We start from the raw sequence: 19,647 nt of genomic DNA on the forward strand, positions 1-19,647 counted from the left end.
GCCCAGACCTTTCAGAAGGATCTCTGGGAGCGTTTGAAAGCCATTTTAATGAGACCAGGACTCGCTAAACTTCTTTTCTCGACAATGGCCAGTACTTGGTGCTTGAAAAATAATTAACTAGGGCTGCATGAGTTGTGAGCTGGCCTTGACTTGGTTAGAAGCACAATGGAAACAGGAATCAGAATCGGAATGCCGGCGATCGAGGGCAACACAGACGACCTATCCTTGGTCATGAACAGGGACCTGCACCAGTGTTGAGTAGCGCCCTGCAGAGCTCACCCCCAGGCCCAGTGCTGACGGAAAGGCTGCAGTCGTTTGTATTGTTGTGTTAGCGCTGTGCTAACCCACATAGAATCACCCGGGCGAGCTTTAACAACATCCCAGCACCCAGGTTGCTCTGGTTTAGAAACTCACGGAGGGACCAGGCATCTGAAATTTTTAATGCTTTCCCAAGTGCATCCAATCTGAAGGTAGCATTGAAAACCCCTGGGTTAGAGGAGTCTGTTTAAATGTGTGGGGTTGAAATGAGGCTACAGGAATTACTGGGCTAGTGTCTTTTTCTATAATAAAGGTAAATAGAATAGAGGCATGCTCAGGTGTGTGTGTGTGTGTATGTGGACATTGCAGAGAGGCTGTGGATGCAGGGATGCTGACACCAGTGCCCATACTTATACATTTGGAGGAAGGCTAGATCCACTGACTCTTCTTCCTTACCTTCCTTGGCAGCACATGCCCAGTCACTCAGGAGAGGCAGCCAAATCTCCCCAAAGATATAATGCTGCCTCTATGACGCTTCTCAGATTTTCCTGTTCATTTCCATTGCCACGGTACTGACCTTTTCTTCTCCCTTTTCTCAATAATAGTCCAGCCTTTTTCTCTGCTGGCATTCGCTCCTGCATTCTTCCACTCCATCCATTCTCCACACTCGGACCATACCTGAGTCACTCTCATGTTTTTAGAGCCTTTGCTGTTCCCCATCATGATGGCCCCAGGCTTTCTGACCCCAGAGCTTCGGTTCTGCACCCCTCAGCTTCCCCACCTCTCTCGATGCTCTCTGGCCATGTAGGGAAAGGCTGCTCTGTGCTAACAGACTTTTCATACATTATGTCTAATCTTCGCATCCATCCTGCCGGATAGGCATGACTATTCCTATTTCACGGAAATCAGGGCTTGAAGAGGTTAAGTTAACTTGACCAAAGTCACAGAGCTAATTAAGGAAATAATAGGTGTGCGGTTCAAACCAGTTGCTGCTCCCTCCAGGCTCTGCATTCTCTCCACCACACTGCAGGGGACTGTCTGATTCCTTTAGGGTGGCCTCTGTAGCTTCTTATAGTCTGTTGCCAACCTATCTTTTCACTACGTGCGTTCCATTCCATCATGAAATCATGCCACCCAGCGTTTGCTCGCCCTGTTCCTTTTGCCTGGAGTGTTCTTCCCTGCCCAACTAGGACTCCTACGACAGGGACTCCTGTCTTGCTGATAATACCCGGCGTGGAACCTGCAAAAAGCAGGACAGGGAGGCCATTTGCATTTTCTCTCCACCTCAAGGAGCCTTAAAATGATGCATCTCCTCTTGACCCTCCTACTGTGATTTTGCATCGTGAATGTCACATGTAACCAACATACATGTCTACCTTTCTGCTAGGTGGCATCTTTGAGGCCAGGTGTCATCCCTTCCTCCTGTTTCTGTCTTTTGTGTCCAGGGCATTGTGAAGCCAACAGCAGATGTTCAGTAGATATTTGTTAAACAGGTGAAGGGCAGACAAGGATGCAAAGGTGGGGAAAGTCATCAAACTATACCACCTGAGGGACCTCGGTGGGGCTAGAGTGCACAGAACAGTCAGGGATTCAGGGATGTCTTTACCTCTAGGGAAATGTCCACTGTTTGGAAATTTCCAGAAGGAAGCGAAGAGCTAATGATTATCCTAATAAGCTAATCTAGCTTGTCCATTTTGCTCCCCTCCCAGGTTTTTGTTTCCTTGTGTTTTTATTTTATTCAATATGCTTTGCTAATAACCTCCTGGTAAAAAGCCTGTGGACCCTATGTCCTCCAGCATGGACTTCATAAATAAGATGTAGTTGGGAGAGAGCCTGTGAAAGCTGTGGACTTCAGGACTTTCACAGGACTCATGAGCCTTAAATGGTGGCGGCCGTGGGGATGCAGAGGTTGTTCTTATGCGGTGAGGCAGAATCTTTCAGAATGGAAACAGATGCCAAGGAAAACTTCTTCCCCGATGGAAGTTAATTCTTTAACCATTAAATTGGGGTTATCATACTAAGTAAACGGTTTTTGGACTCTTAAGGTTTAAATCACTTGGCACAGCTGGTAAAAACAAAACAAAACAAAACACTGCGAGGCGGGAGGATCCAGGATGGGCAGGTGCGCTGCGTGACGGGAAGGGGTCCTCCCGGGTGGTTTCCATCAGCACTGGCGTTGAGATTGCATTTTGCACCCCACAGGTGAGCGTCCTTACCACCCTGGAGCGGAGGTTCAACCTCCAGAGCGCCGACGTGGGCGTGATCGCCAGCAGCTTCGAGATCGGGAACCTGGCGCTCATCCTCTTCGTGAGCTACTTCGGGGCGCGCGGGCACAGGCCACGCCTCATCGGCTGCGGAGGCATCGTCATGGCCCTGGGAGCGTTGCTGTCGGCGCTGCCTGAGTTCCTGACCCACCAGTACAAGTACGAGGCGGGCGAGATCCGCTGGGGTGCCGAGGGCCGCGATGTCTGCGCCGCCAACGGCTCTGGCGGGGACCAGGGGCCCGACCCGGACCTCATCTGCCGCAGCCGGACCGCCACGAACATGATGTACTTGCTGCTTATTGGGGCCCAGGTGCTCCTGGGCATCGGTGCTACCCCCGTGCAGCCCCTGGGCGTCTCCTACATCGACGACCACGTGCGGAGGAAGGACTCCTCGCTCTACATAGGTAAGGAGTTGCCCCACAGCCAGGGGTGCTGTTCCCTTTTGGTTGATTCTGTGTCGGTAAACAGGGTATGTTAACAGAAGAAGGAAACGTGGGCCCCTGAAGTTTTAATTTTCCCGGAGCACTGGTTCTCAGACTTGGCTACACATCTCGGGTGTTTTGGAAAATGCTGATGTCTGAGTTGCACCTCCAGAAATTACGGGGTAGTTGGTCTGGGGTGCATCCTGGGCTCGTAGTTTTTAAAAAGCTCCCCAGGTGATTCCAACGTGCAGTAGAATTTGACCTCTGCTGTGCTAGAGCCTCGATAAACCTTGAGTGGAAAGCCACGGTCAGAGGAAGTTTTATGTTTATTTATCTGCCTTTTTGTGTGTGTTTGGACTTTGGGCTATTCGGCATTAGCCACCGAGGGATCTACACATTGGAAACCCTGTTTTTAATCATCAAAATAATCTCCTGGTCCTTGTCCTGTTGAAGCTCAAAGAGAAAGGGGATTGCATGCCCAGCATTTGGTATTTTTCAAAGTTGGTAACTTTCTGTAATGTTTTTTTTTTTTTTTCTGTCACGGGGTATGCACTGGAACTGCATATTTGGGAAGAAATAAGGTACATGTGAACTTTGAAAAAATGTTTTGTGCTGTAATGATTTCTGCTATTTTGCACTGGGAGGATGGAAACCATTTGCAGGTGTTGGGTTAAGAAACATCCAAGTGGTGAATTACCCTTACAGCAATCGTGGCTCCTTAGTCGCTGCTTCTAGGCACTGCTGCGTGGTCATTTGTCGGGTGAGGGCTGGCCTGCCGAGCATCTCCATTTCTTGTTTACCAGGTTTAATTTTGCAGTTGGATTGTATGACACGACCCCAGTCACTGGGTGCTAAGCTCTGAAAAAATTATATCCACCCACGGAAGCTTTGTGCTTCCCAAAAGCTGTGTGCCTTGGAGTATAAAGTTAATTATAATATGAAGTTTAGGTTAAAATAGAATTTGATAAGAATTTGTCAAAAAGCTTCCTATCTGCCAAGTTTCCACCATACACTGCCCAAGCTTTCTGAGACAGGAGGGTTCAGAGCAGCTACACACCTGAATGCTAATTCTGTTCTGTGACTTTGTGTCCCAACTGTGGCGTAGATGATTTTGTTTAATAAGTATGTCGTATGTCTCGGCCCTCTGTGAACAGGCTCTAGGAAAGAAAGGTGGAGAATATGTATCTCCCCATCCAAGGGATGAAGCACCTGTGGACCTACCTATGGAACACAAAGTAGAAGAGAAGATTGCTCCGGCTTCTCCCTGTGGTTAGGGGTTTCCGTAATTGTGTGAAGGTGGGCACAGTGGGGAGAGGGGTCTAAGGAAATCATTTACATTTTGATGCTTTTAAGGCTTCAATGAAAGCCCCTCCTCGTGAGTCTGTTGCAGACCAGGACACGGGCCACATCATGTAGCCAAAACAGTCTCCGCAGGTCCATCTGGGCCATTGGTCTCTGACCTGACCGATATCACTCTAGGACCCTAGGATAGATATTTTTTGGTAGCAGTAACAGCAAGTAGATAAATCAGGGCACATGGAAGGAAATGGGGAGTGAAGAGCTGAGTTCTTGTCTCTGATGAGGAAATCAAGTAGAAAAGCGTCTCTGCAGAACGCCTCCTGAAGTCACGCCAGTGGTGAATCACCTCAGCTTGGGGGCCCCTGCCTGGAGCATCAGGCTCAGAGCCCTCTTCCAGAAGTCCGCCCTGATGAGTTAGGCTGTGGTATTTCCTGGCACTGGATGAGGCCTGGGCTGTCGGTTCAAAGCTCTAGGATGTGGACTCATTTTGGTTTTGTGGGAGGTGGAGGCTTGGGCCACAGGGCTGACCATACCAGGCACAGGCCCTTCTCTCTTTCTGAGACCTTGTTTCTGGGATTTATGGTGAGTCTTTGGTAGGAGGCAAGTCTCAACCAAATTTCTAATTGGGCATCCTTTTCCTCTATGATAGTTCAACATTCACAGAGTTGGGAGTGTCTTTTTGTGTGGTGTGTGGGCATCTTGGTGGCATCTGGCCAAATTCCAAAACATGACAGTACAGGACTGTGGAGATGGCCTTCCTGAGTGCTTCTGAACTTGTTTCCTGCGTCTGTGTTTACGGGGAGCAACAGAGAGCAAGCTTTCTGCACAGATCGGCCTCGGTAGGTGGCCTTTTATTCCATGCATGGTTTGAATTCTCCAGGAACAATTTAAAAAGACCATGCATATGCAGAGCATAACTGGTTCAGTCATTTATTGTACAGGTCATAAAAAGTGTTTGTGATCATGAGACTGTTTTAGCATTTATCTCCTCTAATAGGGAGCTAGTTTCTGAAGCCACTTAATTTGGCTTCGGGAAGTATTTGGGGGAGCCTGCTGAATGGGGTTGGTATGACTTATGACCTCTTAACTCCCTGCAAGAGAAAGACAGTCTGAAGGGACTGGTGCTGGGACTGTGGGTGTTGCTGGTATCCATTGGGGTGGAGTAGCATGTGTGCCCCTTGGTTCCAGCTCTCGCAGAGCTGGTAAGAGAGAGAGGCCCATAGCTAGCCATCTGATCATAGGCCTGACATGTGAGTGTAAACTGGAGATTGAAAGGTTTCTAAATCTTGCACGTGTGAAGCACAGGTTGTTCACAGCTGCTGCTTTCCTGTGGGTGTAAGCAGGGAAGGGGATGATAACCATGCAACGCCCTGGCCACAGGCCACTGGTGACAAGCCCTACCCCTGGGTCACCAGCTGGGTGCCTTCGGCACAACTATGACCATGTCCTAGACCCCCTACAGCTAGAGGGAAAGGGAAGCATTCCATATTAAATCAAGCTGGTATTTTCCACCCAAGTGACTCTTTGCTTCAGCCTCTTGTGGCTGAGTCACTGCCAAACTCCTGGATTCCTTGATGGTCATTCACAAGGGGCTTCTCCTGCTGGCACTGTTCTCTGGCCATTCCTGCCCAGCCTGGGGAGGGAGCCAGGGGAGCTCATTACCAGGGGACAAAACTCACGCGGCTCTGCTGGCAGGCTTTTCAGGACCACACAATGTGGAGCCAAGCCTCACAGCGTGGCTGGCCGGTGACCCGTGGGTGGCACGTGCCCTGCCTTCTTCCCAGAGAGACTGATGGAGCAGAGTGGCAGTGGGAACCGTTTGATATGGTGGCGTGAGTGGGGTCCACCAATCGACCCTCTGGGAATTACTCGTGCTGTCAACCCGTGTTGTGACTTTCCATGAGCTCAGTTTTCTTAGCTGCCCTGTTTCTCCGAGTTCAAAGCACAGCCCGTTGTATTGTAGGCAAGAGTAAGTAGGCTAATGTAATGGACTCGCTGGGTCCTTTGCTATGGCAGTTGGTTGGTGCCTTGTTTTATCTTTTTTTTTTTTTTCCTTTGGGGAGGAAAAAGCTCCAAATGAGAGTGGTAAGGATTTTTTTAAAAAAATAACTTTATTTCTAGTTAGAAAGTATTACATGTTCACTGTTGACAACTTTGGAAGCATAGGAAAAGGATCATTGAAGAATAATTACCCTTAGCTTTATGCTTATGTAAAATCCTTTTTTCTGCATCGGTATGCTTTTCTACACACACAAAAAATGTGTTTATAATAAATAATGTTTTGCTACTGTGTTCCTCTCTTAATATTTCATGAACATTTCCCCATGTCACTAAATATTCTTTCGGTAATATTCTTTCTGCATATGAATATTCCCTTGTGGATCTGTACTGTAATATTTAATGCCCTCTATCATTGGACATGGGTTTGTTTTTCCTATTTTACTGTTATAAACGAAGCAGACAGGTGATCTGTGCTTCTGAAAGGTTAAGTAACTTGTCTAAGATAATGAATGGGGCTGAGCCCTGGGTATGAGAGTGATGTTTTTTCCAGGTACATCTGGGATCTGTGACAAGGCTGGGGTGGGTGGGGCTGGGTGCAAAGGGCTGGTGGATACTCCAGGGGGTCAGGTGCAAGTAGGGGCATTCTGCAAGACAGCCTGAATTCTTTGGGAAATAGATATCAGAGGAGTCAGGAAGGTGAGAAGAGAGCCGTGTGTCTCAAATCCAAGGGGAGAGGTGCGATGGGAATGGAGAACGGGTGTGAAGGCAGAATAGAGAGTTGGGAGGAGAAAGAAGGGGGGGGCCTGGCTAACAGTTCACGTCAGGGTTCTGGAAGGAGGTTGTGCCCCTGTTTCATGGTGCTTTAAGTAGAGATCAGCACAGATCAGAGCTGGTGGATTCCGTGTTCTGCTCACCTCTCACCAGAACTGAGGACAACATACCCTCACTTCGCTGTTCCTATCATGTGGAATCATGATAGCCATTAGGAAATTGCCCTTATGTTGTGTTGGAAATCTGTCTTCCTACAACTTTCCACACACTGTCTCTGGTTCTGCCCTCAGGGTCCACTTTGAGAAACTGTGATACCCTCTTCCACATTTGGTAACTCCACAGCTGGCTGAGCACCAGCCTCTCATGGGCAGGGAAGGTCACCTAAAATTTGACTCTTATGTGCTGGGACCTCCGTTCCTTACTTGATGCAGTTTCCTGCCACACAGCCACCGTTTCCCTCTTTACGAGGGATGCTAAGGCTGGAGGGCTTGTTACTAGGGCACAAAAACAGGTGAATGGGGCATGCAGGATTTGGGTACTGTATTGCTTTGCTAGGGCTACCATAACATAACACCACAGACTGAGTGACTTAAACAATGGAAATTTATTTTCTTACAGTTATGGAGGCTGGAAAGCCAAGATCAAGGTATCAGAGTTGGCTTCCTCTGAGGCCTCTTTCCTTGGCTTGCAGATGATGCCTTCTCCCCCTGTGTCTTCACATGGGCTTCCTTCTGTGTGCACGTATCGCTGGTGTCTCTTTGTGTGTCCTAATTTCCTCCTCTTATAAGGACACCAGTCAGATTGGATTAGGGTCCACCCATATGATCTTATTTAACCTCAACTATCTCTTTACGGCTCTATTTTCAAATAAGTCACATGCTGAGGTACTGGGAGTTAGGGCTTATATATATGACTTTGGGGGGGGACATGATTCAGCCCATAACAGGTACCAAGAGGACCAGTACCAAACAAGCTGAGACTCCTGCCTCTTTTGTCCTAACTTTTCAATAAGGAACTTCATTGTCATGTTTGTTTTTTTTCCAAAGTACTCAAGGAATTATTTGAGGATGTAGTTTTTTACAATGTTTTATTTTGGCACAATTGTAGAATCACAAGTTGTTGCAAAATACAGGGAAGTTCCCTGTACCCCTCATCCATTTTCCCCCAATGGTAACATCTTGCATCACTGTAATACAGGATCAAAACCGGGCAGTGGGGCTTCCCTGGTGGCACAGTGGTTAAGAATCCGCCTGCCAATGCAGGGGACACGGGTTCAAGCCCTGGTCCAGGAAGATCCCACATGCCGTGGAGCAACTAAGCCCATGCACCACAGCTACTGAGCCTGTGCTCTAGAGCCCACGAGCCACAACTACTGAAGCCCGCGTGCCTACAGCCCGCGCTCTGCAATAAGAGAAGCCACCACAATGAGAAGTCCGTGCCCCACAACAAAGAGTAGCCCCCACTAGCCCTAACCAGAGAAAGCCTGCGTGAAGCAACAAAGACCCAATGCAGCCACAAATAAAAAAATAAATTAATTAAAACCAAAAAAGAAACAACAAAAAACGGGCAGTGGACATGGGTACAATTCATGGGGTTTATTCAGATTTTATCCGTTTTATGTGCACTCATTTGTGTGTTTCTGTGTGTGTATAGTTCTGTGCAGTTTTATTACATGTGGATGATGATGTTTTAAAAACGCAGAATGGGATCAAGGTGAAAGCAGATTGTGTTGAGTCATGTGAGCGTCTGGCAGACAGATATACGTGTGATACCAACACACACGTGCATACACACACACGGGAAGATATGGAGACAGAGAGGAGGCTGTAGGTAGAGCAGGGGCCAACTAGAAGAAGGGGATTCTTGGAGGAGGGCTTCTGCCTTCCCCAGAATGGAATCCTCGCAGGGTACCCAAATACACAGAGCAATTCCTCGGAGTCGGGAGGCACATACGTTAGACATGAACGTGTCACACTTTTCTTTATCACTTGTGTTGAAACCCAGTGGAGACCTCCACATTCCGGTCAGTGATGCAAAGAGAATTATTCTCAGATTTCATCTGCCAAATGTTTGTTTAGCACAAAGGTCACTAATACCAGGCAGCAACCAAACAGAACTAAATTTCTCTTCAGAGCCCTGGGAGCCCAGAGTTATTTTGTTTCTGATGAGTTTTTATTTTAACTTGACATTGGGGAAAAATGTGTTTTAACTCTCCAAAGAGTGTGGGTCGGGTATGGATCAAATACACCATGACTGCAGTTCATCTGAAAAAATAATTAAACAGCCATCCCTCCTGGGAGCAAGCACAGCTCATTACATTCTTGCAACTCCATTGATATTGAAGTTTCCCTTGTTAATTTCTTTCTTTTTTTTTTTTTTTTTTTGTAAATAAATGAGGCTGTAAAACGTCAATTTGTTTTGTCTGGGTTCCAGTCCCTCTCCCCAGCAGCTGGTCACATGCCATTTTCAGTGTGTTTTAGCAACTTGCTAGGAGACATGCATGTGGCTCTTATCTGGCACTTCCATATTGCCTGGGCTGGTGGATGTTTCTTATTCATTTTCAGCCGCTCATAATTCATGCCCCTTGATTCATGGAATCACTGCTGTGCTCACTGCCTCGGTGACCTTGGGCAAGACTCTGAGCTTGGGCTGTGGAGTCTGACAGTCTTGAGATTCAAATCCTAGCTCCTCCACAGGCCTGCCCACCAGGATTTTGGACACGTTTTCAGTTGACCTGAGCCTGTTTCCTTATCAGTAAAATGAGCCTGGAATCTACCAAGCGAGGCTTCGCCGGGACATTAGGTATCACGTTGTGGTGGGGGTCAATAAACGCAGTCCTGTTCATCTTTGTGGTCGCATCAACTCCATTTCCAAATGTAGAAACGGAGGCAGGAATAAGCGATTGACTTAGTTAAATACATGGGCAGGTCTTTTGACAAGAGTGGTTGGATCTTGATTTTCAGCCTGTGATGCAATCCATCCAGTAGATCTGAGAAGAGCAACCTCTTCCATCTTGAATTAGATCAGCAGGGCTCTTACTTGCCTGCACACCCCTTCCTGTGGCTCTTCTCAAAGTACAGAAAGTGCTAGAGCTGTCCCAAGCAGCCGGCGATCTGGTTTGTATTAAGTCGGAGGCACCCCGCGGTATGACCATTCCCCCATTGGGATATATTTATTGGCTTTCTGGGTTCCAGCACATTGCTTCTTTTTTTTTTTTTTTTTTTTTTTAACATCTTTATTGGGGTATAATTGCTTTACAATGGTGTGTTAGTTTCTGCTTTATAACAAAGTGAATCAGCTATACATATACATATGTTCCCATATGTCTTCCCTCTTGCATCTCCCTCCCTCCCACTCTCCCCATCCCACCCTTCCAGGCTGTCACAAAGCACCGAGCTAATATCCCTGTGCCTTGCGGCTGCTTCCCCCCAGCTATCTACCTTACTACGTTTGTTAGTGTGTATATGTCCATGACTCTCTCTCGCCCTGTCAAAACTCACCCCTCCCCCCCCATACCCTCAAGTCCGTTCTCCAGTAGGTCTGCGTCTTTATTCCTATCTTACCCCTATGTTCTTCATGACATTTTTTTCCCTTAAATTCCATATATATGTGTTAGCATACGGTATTTGTCTTTTTCTTTCTGACTTACTTCACTCTGTATGACAGACTCTAGGTCTATCCATCTCATTACAAATAGCTCAATTTCATTTGTTTTTAAGGCTGAGTAATATTCCATTGTGTATATGTGCCACATCTTCTTTATCCATTCATCCGATGATGGGCGCTTAGGTTGTTTCCATGTCCTGGCTATTGTAAATAGAGCTGCAATGAACATTTTGGTACATGACTCTTTTTGAATTTTGGTTTTCTCAGGGTATATGCCAAGTAGTGGGATTGCTGGGTCATATGGTAATTCTATTTGTAGTTTTTTAAGGAACCTCCATACTGTTCTCCACAGTGGCTGAACCAATTCACATTCCCACCTGCAGTGCAAGAGTGTCCCCTTTTCTCCACACCCTCTCCAGCATTTATTGTTTCTAGATTTTTTGATGATGGCCATTCTGACTGGTGTGAGATGATATCTCATTGTAGTTTTGATTTGCATTTCTCTAATGATTAATGATGTTGAGCATTCTTTCATGTGTTTGTTGGCATTCTGTATATCTTCTTTGGAGAAATGTCTATTTAGGTCTTCTGCCCATTTTTGCATGGGGTTGTTTGTTTTTTTGTTATTGAGCTGCATGAGCTGCTTGTAAATTTTGGAGATTAATCCTTTGTCAGTTGCTTCATTTGCAAATGTTTTCTCCCATTCTGAGGGTTGTCTTTTGGTCTTGGTTATGGTTTCCTTTGCTGTGCAAAAGCTTTGAAGTTTCATTAGGTCCCATTTGTTTATTTTTGTTTTTATTTCCATTACTCTAGGAGGTGGGTCAGAAAGGATCTTGCTGTGATTTATGTCATAGAGTGTTCTTCCTATGTTTTCTTCTAAGAGTTTGATAGTTTCTGGCCTTACATTTAGGTCTTTAATCCATTTTGAGCTTATTTTTGTGTATGGTGTTAGGGAGTGATCTAATCTCATACTTTTACATGTACCTGTCCAGTTTTCCCAGCACCATTTATTGAAGAGGCTGTCCTTTCTCCACTGTACATTCCTGCCTCCTTTATCAAAGATAAGGTGTCCATATGTGCGTGGGTTTATCTCTGGGCTTTCTATCCTGTTCCACTGATCTATCTTTCTGTTTTTGTGCCAGTACCATACTGTCTTGATTACTGTTGCTTTGTAATATAGTCTGAAGTCAGGGAGCCTTATTCCTCCAGCTCCTTTTTTCGTTCTCAAGATTGCTTTGGCTATTCGGGGTCTTTTGTGTTTCCATACAAATTGCGAAATTTTTTGTTCTAGTTCTGTGAAAAATGCCAGTGGTAGTTTGATAGGGATTGCATTGAATCTGTAGATTGCTTTGGGGAGTAGAGTCATTTTCACAATGTTGATTCTTCCCATCCAAGAACATGGTATATCTCTCCATCTATTTGTATCATCTTTAATTTCTTTCATCAGTGTCTTATAATTTTCTGCATACAGGTCTTTCGTATCCTTAGGTAGGTTTATTCCTAGATATTTTATTCTTTTTGTTGCAATAGTAAATGGGAGTGTTTTCTTGATTTCACTTTCAGATTTTTCATCATTAGTGTATAGGAATGCCAGAGATTTCTGTGCATTAATTTTGTATCCTGCTACTTTACCAAATTCATTGATTAGCTCTAGTAGTTTTCTGGTAGCATCTTTAGGATTCTCTATGTATAGTATCATGTCATCTGCAAACAGTGACAGCTTTACTTCTTCTTTTCCGATTTGGATTCCTTTTATTTCCTTTTCTTCTCTGATTGCTGTGGCTAAAACTTCCAAAACTGTGTTGAATAAGAGTGGTGAGAGTGGGCAACCTTGTCTTGTTCCTGATCTTAGTGGAAATGCTTTCAGTTTTTCACCATTGAGGATGATGTTTGCTGTGGGCTTGTCATATATGGCTTTTATTATGTTTAGGAAAGTTCCCTCTATGCCTACTTTCTGGAGGGTTTTTATCATAAATGGGTGTTGAATTTTGTCAAAAGCTTTCTCTGCATCTATTGAGATGATCATATGGTTTTTCTCCTTCAATTTGTTAATATGGTTTATCACATTGATAGATTTGCGTATATTGAAGAATCCTTGCATTCCTGGAATAAACCCCACTTGATCATGGTGTATGATCCTTTTAATGTGCTGTTGGATTCTGTTTGCTAGTATTTTGTTGAGGATTTTTGCATCTATGTTCATCAGCGATATTGGCCTGTAGTTTTCTTTCTTTGTGACATCCTTGTCTGGTTTTGGTATCAAGGTGATGGTGGCCTCGTAGAAGGAATTTGGGAGTGTTCCTCCCTCTGCTATATTTTGGAAGAGTTTGAGAAGGATAGGTGTTAGCTCTTCTCTAAACGTTTGATAGAATTCACCTGTGAAGCCATCTGGTCCTGGGCTTTTGTTTGTTGGAAGGTTTTTAATCACAGTTTCAATTTCAGTGCTTGTGATTGGTCTGTTCATATTTTCTATTTCTTCCTGATTCAGTCTTGGCAGGTTGTGCATTTCTAAGAATTTGTCCATTTCTTCCAGATTGTCCATTTTATTGGCATAGAGTTGCTTGTAGTAATCTCTCATGATTTTTTTTATTTCTGCAGTGTCAGTTGTTACTTCTCCTTTTTCATTTCTAATTCTATTGATTTGAGTCTTCTCCCTTTTTTTCTTGATGAGTCTGGCTAGTGGTTTATCTATTTTGTTTATCTTCTCAAAGAACCAGCTTTTAGTTTTATTGATCTTTGCTATTGTTTCCTTCATTTCTTTTTCATTTATTTCTGATCTGATTTTTATGATTTCTTTCCTTCTGCTAGCTTTGGGTTTTTTTTGTTCTTCTTTCTCTAATTGCTTGAGGTGCAAGGTTAGGTTGTTTATTCGAGATGTTTCCTGCTTCTTAAGGTGGGCTTGTATTGCTATAAACTTCCCCCCTTAGAACTGCTTTTGCTGCATCCCATAGGTTTTGGGTCGTTGTGTCTCCATTGTCATTTGTTTCTAGGTATTTTTTTATTTCCTCTTTGATTTCTTCAGTGATCACTTCATTATTAAGTAGTGTATTGTTTAGCCTCCATGTGTTTGTATTTTTTACAGATCTTTTCCTGTAATTGATATCTAGTCTCATGGCGTTGTGGTCGGAAAAGATACTTGATACAATTTCAGTTTTCTTAAATTTACCAAGGCTTGATTTGTGACCCAAGATATGATCTATCCTGGAGAATGTTCCATGAGCACTTGAGAAAAATGTGTATTCTGTTGTTTTTGGATGGAGTGTCCTATAAATATCAATTAAGTCCATCTTGTTTAATGTATCATTTAAAGCTTGTGTTTCCTTATTTATTTTCATTTTGGATGATCTGTCCATGGGTGAAAGTGGGGTGTTAAAGTCCCCTACTATGAATGTGTTACTGTTGATCTCCCCTTTTATGGTTGTTAGTATTTGCCTTATGTATTGAGGTGCTCCTATGTTGGGTGCATAAATATTTACAATTGTTATATCTTCTTCTTGGATCGATCCCTTGATCACTATGTAGTGTCCTTCTTTGTCCCTTTTAATAGTCCTTATTTTAAAGTCTATTTTGTCTGATATGAGAATTGCTACTCCAGCTTTCTTTTGGTTTCCATTTGCATGGAATATCTTTTTCCATCCCCTTACTTTCAGTCTGTATGTGTCTCTAGTTCTGAAGTGGGTCTCTTGTAGACAGCATATATAAGGGTCTTGTTTTTGTATCCATTCAGCCAATCTGTGTCTTTTGGTGGGAGCATTTAGTCCATTTACATTTAAGGTAATTATCGATATGTATGTTCCTATTTCCATTTTGTATATTGTTTTGGGTTCGCTACTATAGGTCATTTCCTTCTCTTGTGTTTCGTGTCTAGAGAAGTTCCTTTAGCATTTGTTGTAAAGCTGGTTTGGTGGTGCTGAACTCTCTCAGCTTTTGCTTGTCTGTAAAGGTTTTAATTTCTCCATCAAATGTGAATGAGATCCTTGCTGGGTAGAGTAGTCTTGGTTGCAGGCTATTCTCCTTCATCACTTTCAGTATGTCCTGCCACTCCCTTCTGGCTTGTAGGGTTTCTGCTGAGAGATCAGCTATTAACCTTATGGGGATTCCCTTGTGTGTTATTTGTTGTTTTTCCCTTGCTGCTTATAATATGCTTTCTTTGTATTTAATTTTTGACAGTTTGATTAATATGTGTCTTGGCGTGTTTCTCCTTGTATTTATCCTGTATGGGACCCTCTGTGCTTCCTGGACTTGATTAACTATTTCCTTTCCCATATTAGGGAAGTTTTCAACTATAATCTCTTCAAATATTTTCTCAGTCCCTTTCTTTCTTTCTTCTTCTTCTGGAACCCCTATAATTCGAATGTTGGTGCGTTTCATGTTGTCCCAGAGGTCTCTGAGACTGTCCTCAGTTCTTTTCATTCTTTTTTCTTTATTCTGCTCTGCAGTAGTTATTTCCACTACTTTATCTTCCAGGTCACTTATCCGTTCTTCTGCCTCAGTTATTCTGCTATTGATCCTATCTAGAGTGATTTTAATTTCATTTATTGCATTGTTCATCGTTGCTTGTTTCATCTTTAGTTCTTGTAGGTCCTTGTTAACTGTTTCTTGCATTTTGTCCATTCTACTTCCAAGATTTCGGATCATCCTTACTATCATTATTCTGAATTCTTTTTCAGGTAGATTGCCTATTTCCTCTTCATTTGTTAGGTCTGGTGGGTTTTTATCTTGCTCCTTCATCTGCTGTGTGTTTTTCTGTCTTCTCATTTTGCTTATCTTACTGTGTTTGGGGTCTCCTTTTTGCAGGCTGCAGGTTCGTAGTTCCTGTTGTTTTTGATGTCTGTCTCCAGTGGCTAAGGTTGTTTCAGTGGGTTGTGTAGGCTTCCTGGTGGAGGGGACTAGTGCCTGTGTTGTGCTGGATGAGGCTGGATCTTGTCTCTCTAGTGGGCAGGTTCACGTCTGGTGGTGTGTTTTGGGGTGTCTGTGGCCTTATTATGATTTTAGGCAGCCTCTCTGCTAATGGGTGGGGTTGTGTTCCTGTTTTGCTAGTTGTTTGGCATAGGTTGTCCAGCACTGTGGCTTGCTGGTCGTTGAGTGAAGCTGGGTGCTGGTGTTAAGATGGAGGTCTCTGGGATATTTCCACCGTTTAATATTATGTGGAGCTGGGAGGTCTCTTGTTGACCAGTGTCCTGAAGTTGGCTCTCCTACCTCAGAGGCAGAGCCCTGACTCCTGGCTGGAGCACCAAGAGCCTTTCACCCACACAGCTCAGAATAAAAGGGAGAAAAAGTAGGGAGAATTAGTAGAAGTATGAGTAAAGAAAGAAGGAAAGGAGGAAAGGAAGGAAGGAAGAAAGAAGCAAAGAAGGAAAGAAAGGAGGGAGGGAGGGAGGGAGGAAGGAAGGAAGGAGGGAAAGAAGGAAAAAAGACAGAAAGAAAGATGATACAGTAAAAATAAAATAAAGTATAATATAGTTATTGAATTAAAAAATATTTAGAAAAAAAAAAGGTACGGATAGAACCTTAGGACAAATGTTGGAAGCAAAGCTATACAGAGAAAATCTTACACAGAAGCATACACATACACCTTCACAAAAAGAGGTAAAGGGGGAAAAATCATAAATCCTGCTCCCTGAGACCACCTCCTCAATTTGGGGTGATTCGTTGTCTAAAGGAGGGAAGGAAGGAAAGAAAGAAAGAAAGAACGAAGGTAAAGTATAATAAAGTTATCACAATTAAACTTAATTATTAAGAAAAAGAATTTTTAAAAAAAAGTCATGGACGGATAGAGCCCTAGGACAAATGGTGGAAGCAAGAGTATACAGACAGGATCTCACACAGAAGCATACACGTACACATTCACAAAAAGAGGAAAAGGGAAAAAAATCATAGATCTCGCTCCTAAATTCCACCTCTTCAATTTGGGATCATTCCTTGTCTATTCAGGTATTCCACAGATGCAGGGTATATCAAGTTGATTGTGGAGCTTTAATCCGCTGCTTCTGTGGCTGCTGGGAGAGATTTCCCTTTCTCTTCTTTGTTCTCACAGCTCACAGGAGCTCAGCTTTGGATTTGGCCCTGCCTCTGCGTGTAGGTCGCTGGAGGGCGTCTGTTTTTTCGCTCAGACAGGACGGGGTTAAAGGAGCCGCTGATTCGGGGCCTCCGGCTCACTCAGGCCGGGGGTTGGGGGATGGGGGTAGGAGGGGCACTACGTGCGGGGCGGGCCTGCGGCTGCAGAGGCGGCGTGACGTTGCGGCAGAGGCCGGCGTGATGTTGCACCAGCCTGAGACCCGCCGTGCGTACTCCCGGGGAAGTTGTCCCTGGATCCCGGGAACCTGGCAGCGGCGGGCTGCACAGGCTCCGCGGAAGAGGGGTGTGGAGAGTGACCTGTGCTCGCACACAGGCCCCTTGGTGGCGGCAGCAGCAGCCTTAGCGTCTCCCGCCCGTCTCTGGGGTCCGCGGTTTTAGCCGCGGCTCGCGCCCGTCTCTGGGGTTTGCGCTTTCAGCCGCGGCTCGCGCCCGTCTCGGGGGCTCGCGCCCTCAGCCGCGGCTCGCGCCCGTCTCTGGGGTTCGCGCTTTTAGCCGCGGCTCGCGCCCTTCTCTGGAGATCCTTTAAGCAGCGCTCTTAAACCCCTCTCCTCGCGCACCAGGAAACAAAGAGGGAAGAAAAAGTCTCTTGCCTCTTCGGCAGGTGCAGGCTTTTCCCCGAACTCCCTCCCGGCTAGTCGTGGTGCACTAACCCCTTCAGGCTATGTTCAAGCCGCCAACCCCAGTCCTCTCCCTGAGCTCCGTCCAAAACCAAAACCCGAGCCTCAGCTCGCAGCCCCGCCCGCCTCGGCGGGTGAGCAGACAAGCCACTCGGGCTGGTGAGTGCCGGTCAGCACCTATCGTCTGTGCAGGAATCTCCCCGCTTTGCCCTCCACACCCGTCGCTGTGCACCACTCCGCGGTCCCGAAGCTCCCCCCTCCGCCTCCCGCAGTCTCCACCCGCGGAGGGGCTTCCTAGTGTGTGGAAACTTTTCCTCCTTCACAGCTCCCTCCCACTGGTGCAGGTGCCGTCCTTATTCTTTTGTCTCTGTTTTTTCTTTTGCCCTACCCAGTTCTGTGGGGAGTTTCTTGCCTTTTGGGAGGTCTGAGGTCTTCTGCCAGCCTTCAGTAGGAGTTCTGTAGGAGTTGTTCCACGTGTGGATGTATTTCTGGTGTATCCGTGGGGAGGAAGGCGATCTCCGCGTCTTACTCTTCCGCCATCTTCAAGGTCCCCCACATTGCTTCTTAATTTGCTTTAGTTCAGTTTTTGAAAGAATGTATTCTCGTTTTAGTCAAATTGGGGAAAAAAAAAACCAGAATAAGAAAACATAAATAATTTGTAAGCAGATACCTATAGAAAATTATTGTCAATGTTTAGGTCTCTTTCATTCCAGCCTTTTTTGTTTGTATTTACTTTCACCTAGTTAAGACCATACTCTAGGTAAACCTGCTTTTTATCAATGATAAACCTTTCTGTGTATCATAAATAGTAAACATCACTTTAGATGACTGCATACTATTTTGTCAATCTAGAAAATCTGGAATGAGTTCATTGGACATTTAGGGGATGGAGATGTTTGTGACTGTAGAGCCTCATCCACATTTACTAAAGCTCACGTTAGTGTGGATGGATTCAGTGGGAGCTGGAAACCAGCCTGTTGGCTTTGCTGTGGCTTTTTCCAGAAGATGAATGAAGGGCGTCATGAAAAGAGGCTTTGGGCCGGGCTGTGAGCCTTGGTGCCCTCGTTGTGCGGCCCTCTCCCACATCTGCTCAGGGTAGCAATCCTAAGTCCTGCCAGGGCTCAGCTAGCAAATGAGGAAAGCAGGCTTTGTGGAGGCTGGGAAACCAAAGGGCCTTGCCGTGTCCTCAGCCATCGTTGCCCTGTGGGAACTCAAAGTCAGTCTTGCCAGATCTTCTGATTTTTAAGAGAGACTGGAAATGCCTAATTTTCAAGTGGAGTGAATTGCCTTCTCCTTGCAATTGTCTCCTAAACCCTCCGTGGCTCAACGATCACAGAAGCCAGCTTGAGCACATCAGTGCCTTGCTCTTTGCAGTTCTTTGCTCCAGACCATCAATTTCAGATGGCATTCGCCTTTTGAGTAGCAAATAAATAAGAAAGGAAAAAAGGAGGGAAGGAAAACAGTTGCACATCATGAATGCCACAACCAGGATAAGTAGTGTTATCTGCTGTGATTCTGAATGATACGCATTTGCTTGGGGAAGGGAGTAGGGCGCTTTCCCAAACTCAGGACACAGTGGCAGAAATGAGTGGAGGACCACTGCTGAGCCGGCCTCCCAGTGTGCTGTCCTGGCTGAGGCTTTGCTCCTGCCTCATAAGAATGGGGACTGCAGTATGGAATAGAAAGGAAACCATTTCTCCCAGCTAAGCATGGGGGGCAGAGGAAGAAGGATCCTCCTGAGGGTTCCCTGAAGGGAGCATGGCAATGCAGAAACTGATACCATTTGGAGCTGATTGAGGCCTGTGGGTGTTTACTGTGTGTGAGAGAGCATCTTTGCTCAGGGATTTTAGAACACAGCATCGTAATGTGTGATAGGAAGAAAGACCAGAGGCCCAGGCTGACCTAGAGAAGATTCGTGGGGAAGGTGAAGACGCATGTGAGGGAATTTTCCTTCCATAAGCTCCTCTAAGTCTACTATTCGTTACTTCTTTACTACCAGTCCTTTACTGCACCTGACTAGTGAAAGCACAGCCATTCTATTTTTCTTTTCAATTGTAACGCAAGTATTATGCTTAAATGAAAGATTTTGAGGTATTTTCCTGAATAGCATGCAACCTTTTTTTCTTCAGTTATTTCTAAACTATTTATTTCTCCTTTCTTACAATAGTATTGGCTTTACTTCCTTTTTTCCTTTCACCCACAAGAAGCTTTCTGTGAGAGCGGACACCATGAAGGGCTTGGTTTCTGTAGAGGATTGTGACTTGCTATTGTTAGATTAGGGATTACTATAAGTGAATGTCCTTCCTCTTCAGTGGGAAGTGAGTTCTTCAT

General features: G+C 45.1%; 1 protein-coding gene across 2 annotated transcripts in view; it reads left to right on the forward strand.

The window, feature by feature from the left end:
• The window catches only part of SLCO3A1 (solute carrier organic anion transporter family member 3A1), a 336,511-nt gene that overhangs the window by 59,107 nt on the left and 257,757 nt on the right, over window positions 1-19,647 (forward strand). For both annotated transcript variants that reach the window (XM_032623298.1, XM_032623299.1), the window contains exon 2: window positions 2,461-2,926. In XM_032623298.1, coding sequence (XP_032479189.1) covers window positions 2,461-2,926 — 466 coding nt within the window. The remainder of the gene's footprint in view (window positions 1-2,460; window positions 2,927-19,647) is intronic.

The sequence above is a fragment of the Phocoena sinus genome, chromosome 2 (assembly GCF_008692025.1).
Source record: "Phocoena sinus isolate mPhoSin1 chromosome 2, mPhoSin1.pri, whole genome shotgun sequence".
Lineage (NCBI taxonomy): Eukaryota > Metazoa > Chordata > Mammalia > Artiodactyla > Phocoenidae > Phocoena > Phocoena sinus.